Below are 11411 nucleotides of genomic sequence, written 5' to 3'. Positions count from 1 at the left end.
TTCATAAAGTCCATCCGAAAAATAAAAAAATAAAAGAAGCGGCATGCGCAGATCTGAGCAATCGACGGGAAATACCAAGTAACCCCTAGAGACAGATACAACTTTCCTGCGGTGTCAAACAAATTTTACGTTCAGCCATGTGACATCAAAATCGGTCGTAAATAATTTATTTTCCTATAATTCTATTTCTAAAACGCGGACACTGGCAAATATCAGGGCGTCAGTACATGGCACCCTCATCTTCCTTCAGGAGAAAGTACAGTGTAACGGGACCTTGTTCCGTGCGAACAATTTCTCGGTGCTTAATCATTGAAACAGAACACAGTCCATATGCCAGGGTAGGAAGTCCTGCGAAAAAGGAACATTTCCTATTCAGTACCTAAGCTCACTTATTGTGTCGTGCATGCAACGTGTCGTGCAACGTGTAGTACTCCAGCTATCCACAGCACTCCAGCTATCCACACTAGTGCTGAAACTATCCAAGTTCCCGTAACTTAAAGCACACTTTCTGCATCGTTTCCTGTAGGAAGAGATCAGATAGCTCTTCGAGAGATATATAGTAATGTTCCTTTCAAACACGATCAAATTTTGTGTTTAGCGTCACAGCCTTGAGATACACCGTACATCGTACCCAGCTCTGACATTTGATATGGGACACTTTCTATGACTTCAGAGATATTTTTACTAAACTCTCAGTACACCCCAGACACCGCGAGTGACTGTTGCTTCCCAGGTTCTGCTCATGTGAAGCATATCCCGCATAGAGATCTGTTCCCTTCTTTCACTCTAAGTGTAGTGTATCGTTCGAGGTGTTAACCTCAGCTAAGGTGGAAACACTTAATTCAGACCACCGCAGGTCATGCATTTTCAACAGCTTTTTGCACTGACAGGGACCCACAGTTCGTATTATATAGTGAAAGGTTGTGGTGATATGTGCTGTACTAGGTGTGTGGTCATTACTGGACTTCCTTATTGCCACTACTATCAGGAATCCACACCACCCTCTTATAGAGTTCCCAAAAGTCATGCTAGTCACCAGACACTTTGATAGATGTGGTTCATTACATCATGCACACATTGTATTGCACAGTAGAGTATTGAGGGGAAAAAAGAATTATTTCTCCGCAGGCCGTACTTGGCAAGACGTAAGCCCTTAAAGACATGTACTCGTCCAGCTCTGACATCACAGCTCCGGTCATTCCCATTGGTAGTCAATATAGCACGGGACCGCCTGCTGTGACATCACAGACACACCGAGTTTCGATATTCGTGATGCCAGTCTTCTACGCGTCTATTACTTGCCTATGTTGTAAAACTTGGAGTACAGGTTCACATGAATGTGAATAATTGCATTGCACTTTTGCATCCGGAAATACATGAGATGATGTGTATCGCAACTCCTTTAAGTGCGACTACTCAGATTGGACCGCACAAGTTATGTATGGTAGTGTTCCCTTATAGTATAATTTAATTAGTAGTAGATTTACATGTAAGGTGAGTCCCCCCCACGCCCCCCGTACAGTTAGAGCCTGAGGTTTTCAGGATTTTTTTTTTTTTTTTTCTAAATTCGAGGGGTAAAAATCGGGTGTCACCCTAAAGATACAACCTTCAATTCGGGGAAGAATCGGGATAAACCCTAAAACTTCAGGCTCTACTTATAGTATAGTTCTATAGTATTAGTATATGCTCCCTTGTTGCTGCCACCTACTGTTGTAGGGGTTGGTGGGCTCATCAAGCTGCATTTTGCAGCCCTACCCCTCGCTGAATGGGAAAATAAATGAATTGAATTGAACAGAAATTACACAAGCTACATTGTGGTAGGCTTTTGTCCAGGGCTACCACCATCTTTGTATGTGGAAATGGAAATCAATGTTTAAAAAGTCCATTATTGGAGCAGGCTAGTTGGAAGGCTTTCAACTCGCTAAGAAAGAGACCCACACGGAAAGAAGGCAAGGCACACTATTACAACCGGATTACAACTTCTTTCACCTCTCGTAAGATGAAATGTCATGAAAACTCCTCTATGAAAAATCCTCTTGTGAAGGTGCATAGCAGGTTCTGAACGATTCCCAACAATCTGAGGCCAAAGGGTGTGTCAAGCCGGCCACCTACTGGTGATGGTGTTGTTCATGAAGTTCTTTACTCTATTTCTACTCAAAGAAATTGGCGGTGGATCCCACAAAGAAAAACAGCGGTTTGGGACAACCTTGTTACAGAGCCGCGTAGTTGTAGCTTGTGCCCCCCCCCTGTATTTTACACACTCCTTTAATCCCAAACACCCTCAAGACGATCTACAAATCATGTGAAGTAAGAACACCAACATTTCGCTGGCATTTCTGTGACACCATTGCAAATATGTGACAAAATACAGTCTGCATACGTGAGGAAGCAAAGGATTTCTTTTGTGTATCACCTGATGCATATTTTATATTGCGCGTGTCTACATTGGGGGTAATTATGTTGTGGAAGTCAACTTGTAGAATTGCCTAATTGAAGGATCCCTTGAGAGATATCTTGAGTTCAACTCCAAAAATAAAGCTGGAACAGCTGAAACACCCCTCGTAACAAGGCAACCAGGGTTGACTGCACATTATTTTGTCAAATATACTTTTCATCATGATTTTTTCAACGTGTTTGGTGAAACAGGCAATATACAGTCGAGCCTGTTTAAAACGATATTGAAAGGGAATGCGAAATCCGATCGGAATACCACAGTTGGCGTTATGTACGAGCTTTCACATGCTCTCTGGTCTGTAGAAATAGAACGACACTAATAGAACGCGGCTGAACGTGTACGTTTCTTGAGAGCGCAAAAGCATTTTATCTAGCTGTAAATTGACACATCGTTGTGTCAACACCTTTTCCCGAGAACGAGATAATCGCCGATACCATCAGGGGCGGATCTAGGATTTTCCCGAGGGGGGGGTTACCGTTATATCGAAGATCATCATAAACGGGCTCTTCTGTACTGTCACATAACAAATGTCATTTTTCTATAGTTATGTATTGATTCTCGTTACATGGTACCGGATAAATATATTGTGTTTCCTGCGCGCAATTTTCTTCAATATAATGAATTTCTTACCCAAGTTCATGACCTTGAGAACACGAAAGAATGCATCCTCAAATGAAAGGTCTTGATGGGGCCTCTGTGAACAGTGGTACTTCATGTAAGGGTAGCATCCCGTTCGGAGAATGTGGTAGTTTGCATCATCCACCACCCAGTTGAAGTGGGACAACCCAAACTGGTCGTTCGTCACTGAAGAATATTTTACAAAGAACGACGTCCATGGCGGTTTTCGTCGCTGCCTGAGGTGGTTTGTGAGAACTTCGGACACAGCAGGCCTCTTGTGCAGCTTCCCAGACCCAAGCAATTTCCTGACGTGTGTGACTGGGCCAAATCTGGGTTTGGGCATCAGTTTTCAAGCGGGGGAACCTGAAGAAAGAGTTGTGGTGCTAATTAATGCATGTTGTACTGGCAGGCTTATCGGGTGGAACGGCACAGAAAGCCAAAGATGTGGTGAAGGTGATTATGACGTGTTCTGCAACTTTCGGAGAATGCCTTTGAGGGATGTCAGGCTCCTACAAACCAATGCCCTCGCAGAGGCAAAGTTTCCTCCTTCCTTTAAGATGTACCCTAGCGTTAATGACAACCAGATTAATTAATTGAGGCGCATCCTGGAAACTTTGCGTAGCGGAACATATTTTTTTACTTAGACACGCGAGCCCAAAATGTAACTTCGAAGCGTGTGTCGATAGTACTAAACTAACATCCAAATTACAATCCTTCCTGAGCATTTGAACAAGAGCAGAGATTTCTCTTATTTGCCTTGTCGAAGAGTTGAGTTCAGTCCTGTTCAGGTTGCAGCTTTTCTAGCTTTTTGCTCTAGAGTATGCTGTAAAACGCTAGAAATTTCTCTTGCATGGCGGGCACTTCAGCTTTTTGTTGTCACATGATTAGCTTGTGCCCCATGGCTTTCCCAAACACGGAGAGTAAATTTAACCCTTTTTTTTGTTGTCTTCGAGTCGAAGACTATTATATTCCCTAGAATCTGTAGGAACGAATTGTCAAATCTGTCAACATTTCTTTATTGCAGGCAGATATAATGCAATTAAGTCAGAGATGAAAGTCGCAACGTAACTCCCCCAACGACTACGTTTCGTCCCACGTCTACTTCTTCGAGCCGAGAACAACCAAACTTTGCGGTCCTTCCGCCAGTTTCCATGTACCCATAACACAAACTCTTTGTGCTGTGAGCCCAGATGACATCACAGGCTGCATCTTGGTGATCTACGCTGAGAGCAAGAACTCCTCCAAGCTTTTGATCGACACCTTTCAAGTAGCGAGATTGTAAAAAGTGTTCCTTCAAACAGTCGCTCAGTGCAGGCACTGCATTGTCACTAGTCCGCAAAGCTTCTGCACACCTACGTGCCAGCATAGTCTTGATCAAGTGTTCGCCACCACCCGAAGTTGACACTGCAACTGCAGAGGATGAATCGAACAACTCCGACCAGCAACCACAGCCATACACTGCAGCTTGTCCAACTCTGCCTGGGTGTTTCAAAAGGACTCCTCCGCTGGAAACAGCAGACGCCACATTTCCACTTTTGTCCAAGCAGACGGCACCGACTGTATCCAGTCTTTCTACCTCTCCTCCTGCGCTGCCTCCTTCTTCGTGTCTCTCAATCTTTCGCTTGTACTTCAGATAACTTCTCTTTGCTTCTTCTGAAACTAAATGTTGTTGTTTTTCCGAAGTCAAGACGTTTTCTCTAGCCCACTCAGCTGCTCCATTCCCAACAAGAAAGCATGGCGGTAACCTGCCAAACGTCAAGTTATTCCTAACCTGCTGATTACAGATCTCTCTTGCTACCAAGATGGGATTGCTGTACCCTGACAGGGCACCAACTGCTCCAAAATTCAAGGAACGACCGTCCATAACTGAAGCATCGCATTCGACAGTTCCTTTCAAGGTTAGGTTCGAGCCAAATCCCGCGTTTGTGATGGGGTCATTCTCTAAAACTGTCACTGCGGCTGTCACTGCGTCGACTGCTGTACACTCGCTGTTTTCGAGCATGGCGGTCGCTTTCTGACAAGCAGTTTTGCATACCCGTTTGTACTGGGGCAACTTCAATTCCGAGTGATACCCAGCGCCGACATGTACAGCAATAACCGCTTTCATCATGTGTCGTATCACAGAACAGTACAACAGGCAATGACGTACGGTATAGACGTAATCTGTATTATAATGCGCTACTGCTGACATACCGTCGACGCGACGAAGTAACAAATCTGTCTGTACCTCGAAACAAGGAGCGTTTGGTGGGGTGCGCCCACGTGGGTTATGCATTTCATGTTGTCTGCAGCGGACGCTAGCTAAACCAGTTGAACACCAAAGCGTCAGAGCAAATTTATTATCGTCTAAAACATGAAAAAAGAAAGGAATCGTTTGGAGCAATCGTTTAGGACAGGCGGCGGCGGCTTTGAAGACGCCGGATATGTTCCAGCCGCCGCCACAAATGGCGCTAACTTTTTATTTTTATTTTTTCACTTACGTAATGTATTCTTTCACCTCATCGTGCAGCTGGGCTGGCAGGTGCATCTCAAACAAAAGATGCGCTTTCAAATCCAAAGTTTAAAAGTTTTAATACGTTGTGTTTTGAACACAGGGGTTCAGAGCCACGGAACACTGAGGATTCAGATTTTGCAGTGGATTTTGGAGATTACGCAAATGCGAAGTTCTTCGCATGTGTACGCTTTACCAATGTGCAGCGAATTAGAACGCTCTTTGAAGACAGCGTAAACCACTTGCAGGCGAACAGAAAAGGAGAGGAATATCATTAATTCGAAATTGTTAGTTGCTTAACAAGATCATGCTGACCGCTGTGAGGTTACACAAGAACACAAATTACGTGTTTCTTAGGATACCCAATTAGGTAAATGAGGGTACACGACGTTGCAGTGCAGTTTGAACGGGTTTGAACCATAAAAACATTCGATCCCATTCGAAGGCGTTGCCCAACACGACTAACCGCACCGATTACGATCCATGTCGCACTTTCCTATTACTTTACAACGATCCATTGCCAAGCTTATGAAATGCCACATCGAAGTACAACATTTGTGACCATTCCGAGGCACACCTTTTCCGCATGAACATTTCCTAAGCGATACAAAGAACATGGCGGTACGCGGTACCCTTCCCGCTACAGATGAACATGGCGGCACGACGGCTAGGGGGGAAGTAGCCGACCTGAGATTACATGAATACGTATTTCTACTCCGTACAGGACATAACTTGTAGTATTCTAGCTTCTAGTTTGTGAATTCGGTACATTCGTCTGAACCTAAACGGTTGAAGGTGGACAAACGTTGGCCTTTTGTTGAAATGCGTGCTACTCAAACTGTCAATTTCCCTACACTTCATGTAGATTTTAACGAAATATTTCTTTCAGGCAACAACAAAGTTCTTTTTTAATGACGTCTGTTCTGATATCAACGCTGATCAGTAGACACATAATTGAAGGCATACAGGAACAAAAAAGAAAAAAGTGCGCCGCTTCATGTCCGCCTAAATCGCCATTGCCCCAGCCCCACCATTGAGATCGGCTTCCCCGAGGGTTCCTTGTTCCTCCCCTTCCTCCCCGCAAAAACAGTCGCCCTCTCTCAAGTTTTCGGCGCAAAATTTACTACGCATGCGTACAAAAAAGTGGCGCATGCGCACAGACACAGATTCGTCGCCTTTCCTTCTCCCGCTACCCCTCAGGATGTTCATTAGTGCTGGAGAAGCGAAGGCGACAGGTCGCACGTCTCCATGCGGGGCAACGTAACGCCAGATACTCATCCTGAATAGGTACGTATGGCATTTTTTCATGTTGCGAACTGGTGAATTTAGCGCGTGTTAGTTGTAAGGCCAACGTTAGAAGTTGGTAACTGGCATTTAGTAAGTGAAATTCCGGTCTTGGAACAAACAAAATGGCGGGGTCGTTTCACCTCTGTTGCTTTGGGTCTACGTCAACGACTACTGATAATCATCGTATCGAAGTGCGGAATCATGTTTGCAGTTTTAGTGTGCAATGAAGGTCCAAATTTTGTTTGAGCGATTTAGTAATCTGGTATTCGCCCTCCCCTTACTGCCGTCTGCACGGTCCGCCATTGTCCTTTGTTGAATGGCCGCCATATTGGCTGGTTGCCACATCGTCGATTTTTCTTTATCTCGACTTGTCCTGGGTATCATACTTTCAGTACGTTCATTTGTTAGCTTGTGTAATTAGGTTTTTTTTTGGTCGGGTGTTGGGGTCTTTGTCAGAGGTTCAACATTTGCATAGGCTTAACTAATTTTGTTTCTTTTGATTCAGGTAGCCCACTCCATAGCAAGATGGGTTCGCAGCAGTTCTGCTTAAAATGGAACAACCACCAGTCGAATATGCTGGCGGTGTTCGAGCAGCTGCTATCGAATGAAGCATTTGTGGACGTCACGTTAGCCTGCGAGGGTCTGAGCTTGAAAGCGCACAAGATGGTGCTCTCCGCGTGCAGTCCGTTCTTCCAGGCGCTCTTCGTGGAAAACCCTTGCAAGCATCCCATCGTCATCCTTAAGGACACGCGGTACATGGATCTGAAGGCGATCGTCGAGTTCATGTACAGGGGAGAAGTGAATGTGTCGCAAGATCAACTCTCAGCACTGCTCAAGACGGCAGAGACTCTTAAAGTGAAAGGACTCGCGGAAGTGACGGGCGAGAACAAGCAGGGCGTAGTTCCCGTGGGGTCGACGAACGGTGAGACGCAAGGGACGCTAACGCCTCGAGCAAGTAGTCCGCCCTTAGGTAAACGAAAAAGGGGTCGACCGCGGAGACGATCGGCGAGTGACTCTAACCGAAGTGACTCTGAGGACCAATGTAGTGCAGCGACGAGGGTAAAGGGGGCTCCGGAAAGTCCGGAAATCATCGAGGATGGAAGTTTGTCTAGTGATCGCCTGGCGGTGCCTTCTCCAGCGAAGGTGGCTGCGACGAGTAGTAGGTCGTTACCCGCGGCGCCGTCCGAACCCTCGGCGGCAAAGGACACCGTAAGGGAGGACTCCATGACGGTGGACGATGCGACGGGGTCTCCGGACGACGTAGAGTTCGAAGTCGACGCCTCCAACCTCATGGAACAGTCCATGACGACGGAAAACGTGGGTTTTGCCATCTTGTGTGGGTGTGGCAGTGTTATCATATTGCCCTTTTTTGCAGGTTCGAGTGTTCTCTGAAATCCAGTCATCTACAATACCTGACGCACCACATCATACAGGGTCATCGCAAGACGCCACCTCAGTCATTCCTGCCTCATTGCCTTCAGACATCTCCATATCTCAAACACAAGGTATACCCGTATATAGAACCTTTTGGTAGGGTTGATTCTGAAAGTTTCGTTTTTCTCCTTTTCAGACATCAAACCAAATCCATCTAGTTTAGTACCTTACAACGATACCACAACCACCGTGGTTCCAACGCCTGTAGTTCCTTCTCAACAAGCGTCTACGTCAGCGGACGGAAGTTCGGGTGGTTCCTTCTTCATGGATTCCTCCGGTGTAGCTGCCATCGCTGGCCCGAGTACGTATCACTCGGACAAGCAGCCTTCCACGCCCTCTCATGGTAAGCATACCCACCGCGTTTCCACTTTGTGCGTTTTTTTTAGTTTGTCATGGTAAGTTGTGAGCGCAATTGTACTCGTGCTTTTGCGTTCCCAACTTTTCAAACCCGTATCCGGTTTGAGATAGGGTAATATGTTGTCCTGAACTCTGCTCCTTGCCTCTGTTTATTAGGTATATTTGACGAGTGCAGGTTCGAAATCTAAATTTCGCTTGACAGCGGCGAGGTTGCAGTGTTCATTTTCACGTAATTTTCGTCTAAGGTTAGGGTTTCGATGTAATTGTAATGTCACCTCTTGTAATACACCGGAAGTAAAGGATATTTCTCCCCCTTTAATAATTATCGAACCAGTCACTTGTTCACGTGTCTTGTGTGAGTTACTCATCGGTACGCGAGCGCAGCAAGTCTCAAGAGGATGCGTTCGATTCCGCGCGGTTTTTTTTCCTGGTTCCTCTGCAAGCCTGGGCCATCATCCAAGACTTCGCGTTTCGTGCGTCCCTCAAGAATTCGCGTCTCGGCTTTGGAAAAGTTCGCGACCTGCGATCACTTCCAAGCCCGTCCGGCATTCATGGTCTGTCTTCCTCCGTCGTTGGATTTTTCACAGTATTTGGTGAGTATAATTTCCACCCCTCCCCCATTTTTGTTTGGTGTTGTCCTGTTGGTTAGGGTGTGTTAGGGACCGTTAGGAATGCTATTGTCTGTAATGCACTGTATTTTGGATTTTCAATTAAATCTGGGTTTGAGTGGGACGGCATTTGTCTTATTTCTGGTGTGTGCAATGATGCAAGCAGCGAGTGAGCTTTGAGTGATTGAATGCATGTGAGAGTGAAAGCGTTCACATGGACATGGGGCTTGCATTGTTCATGTACATGACATTGATGCTTAGATTAGCTTGACATGAATTTTCTTCGTCCAAGTACACTAACCAGCATGGCTGATATTTCACTGTATATTGCTTCAGATTAAGTTCTTTGGAACATAGTTCACAAGACAACGTTACAGGACACTTAAATTTCCCCACTAGGTCAGGAGTGTTTGCTTTTTGTACTTCTTTGCAGCTGCCTTGGCATCTGTGTCCAGCTTCGTGGCAAGAGTAGTATTGTGTAATTCTGAAGTTACTCTGCTGTACTTCCTCGACTTCCTCCATTATCATTTGGCGCGTGCAATAAACGTCCCTTTGCCCTAAGATGTGTTCAGTCTTGCTGCTACTAGAGGTTCTGGGCCTGTGTTGGGAGGGGGAATGATTCAGCAATGGATGGACTCTGAGGGTATCTCCTAATTCCATTCATGAACAACTGGGTTCGATGGAATGAACATAATTTCAGAAGAAACTTTTTCGAGGTAGGAAGAACCGAAACAGAGGCACGTTTGACATTCGAGACTTAACGCTACATTTTCTAATAAACAATAAGTCTAATATACTTTAAATGCGATAGATGTACGCCGCGGACGAACTAGACCGCAACTGGCGGGTAACGTGCGACGGTGAAGTCTGCCGTGGCGACAGGGACAAATATAAAAATTTCCACCAGCTGCATTTTGATAAACAATCATGCGATCAACGGCATTGATTACTAGGTGAACTGAACGGAAAGTAGAGGTGGTAACTTTTTAACCCACCAACATGAACGTGTCGACGTCTCAAATTCCTAATTTGGTGATTTTCAGGATCTATCCTATCCTTGGAAATGACCGAACATCATGCTTCTCGGAGCACTTGAGTAGACCACTTTTTGAGAGCAGTCACTATCAGTCTCAGTCCCACGAAAGGAGCTTGGGAACCCAGCCCACAGAATGACAGAAATCGGGAGAGAATGTACGGCCGAAGCCGGACGCGATTAGCTATGTCTGTTATCTCTTTCTACCATTTCCAACCTCTCGTCTGACTGACTGATCGCGCTGGAAAATTCGTCGTGTGCCATCCTCTGGGAGCTCCGCAGTGAGCAAGAACAGGGACTAGGAACCCCGCAGGAACATGAACTGGGGGGGGGGGGGCGCCGCCTCCCCCGGGAAGTCCCGCTAAGAGACTGACACCAACCTTTGGGACTCGGCGCGCCCGGGTCAAAACAGCGAAGAGGCACCAACCCCAAAAATGCATCTTGCAATTTGTAAAAGATGCATCCGCCCACCATACTCATACTCATTATCACAGTAGAAAGTGAGGCGAAGAAACAGAGAATTACACAACACATAGCCCTGAATTTCGCCCAAAGCAATCAGATCAATGAAACGAAGCCGTCGGAAAGGTACCAGCGGCTACCAGTGAGGTGTAACGGTAGGATCTTCACAACGCATATCCGTTGGGAGCGGGTTCAACTCCAGCTGCTCCATTTCATTGACCATATTCATTATATTGCGCGCATTTCGGGTCAAACACCGAGGATTCAATGCATTCTTTTTGCACTCAGTTTTCAATGGCGTAATGCCTTCTGTTGTGCACATGTTTACGTTCTCTCTGTTCCTTCTTTTTTTTTTTTTTTCTGTTCTTCCTTCCTCTTATTTCTATACCAGTTCTGCATACATCATAGGATCCCACCAGAGTGTGTGATTCTTCAGCTTTAGTTTTGTGTTCTTCATTTTTCTGTTCCTTTTCTTTCATTTTTGTTTTCGTTTGCTTCCGTTTTTCTTTGCCTCTTTTGTCTTCCCCCTTTCACTTTTTTTTGAATAACAACTAAGCCGTCTCTGGCTTTCCTTCATTTTTTTTTTTCTTAATAAATAAAGGACCGACTAAGTGATTGGTGGCATAGGAATAATATAGTTGTCTCCAATGGAAATTAACAGGCAAA

At 45.5% G+C, this 11411-nt stretch overlaps 3 protein-coding genes across 6 annotated transcripts; 1 reads left to right on the top strand and 2 right to left on the bottom strand.

Moving 5' to 3' along the window:
• Positions 1-151: 151 nt before the first annotated feature.
• On the bottom strand, positions 152-6619 carry LOC135388987 (uncharacterized protein C15orf61-like). 4 transcript variants are annotated; one of them, XM_064618883.1, is made up of 3 exons: positions 5554-6619; positions 3086-3436; positions 152-348 (listed from the first exon to the last, which is right to left on the bottom strand). In XM_064618883.1, exons 2-3 carry the CDS (start codon positions 3414-3416, stop codon positions 221-223), a joined length of 459 nt encoding a protein of 152 aa, XP_064474953.1. In that variant the 5' UTR covers positions 3417-3436; positions 5554-6619; the 3' UTR covers positions 152-220. The 4 variants fall into 4 exon arrangements, with proteins under 4 accessions (XP_064474953.1, XP_064474952.1, XP_064474951.1 ...); XM_064618882.1 differs by lacking the exon at positions 5554-6619 and adding an exon at positions 5301-5380; XM_064618881.1 differs by lacking the exon at positions 5554-6619 and adding an exon at positions 5267-5349.
• Positions 4074-5348, bottom strand: LOC135388985 (threonine aspartase 1-like). The gene has a single exon (XM_064618878.1). It carries the CDS (start codon positions 5346-5348, stop codon positions 4113-4115), a length of 1236 nt encoding a protein of 411 aa, XP_064474948.1. The 3' UTR covers positions 4074-4112.
• A 124-nt stretch (positions 6620-6743) lies between the features above and the next one.
• LOC135388986 (protein bric-a-brac 2-like) lies at positions 6744-9811 on the top strand. Its single transcript, XM_064618880.1, has 4 exons — positions 6744-6851; positions 7357-8168; positions 8227-8356; positions 8422-9811. The coding sequence occupies exons 2-4, from the start codon at positions 7377-7379 to the stop codon at positions 8682-8684; spliced, it is 1185 nt and encodes a 394-aa protein (XP_064474950.1). The 5' UTR covers positions 6744-6851; positions 7357-7376; the 3' UTR covers positions 8685-9811.
• Positions 9812-11411: the final 1600 nt, after the last annotated feature.

Source organism: Ornithodoros turicata, chromosome 3 (genome assembly GCF_037126465.1).
Source record: "Ornithodoros turicata isolate Travis chromosome 3, ASM3712646v1, whole genome shotgun sequence".
In the NCBI taxonomy this organism is placed as follows: domain Eukaryota; kingdom Metazoa; phylum Arthropoda; class Arachnida; order Ixodida; family Argasidae; genus Ornithodoros; species Ornithodoros turicata.
Note: the sequence above shows the minus strand (reverse complement) of the source record. Positions and strands in the feature narration are given on the sequence as shown.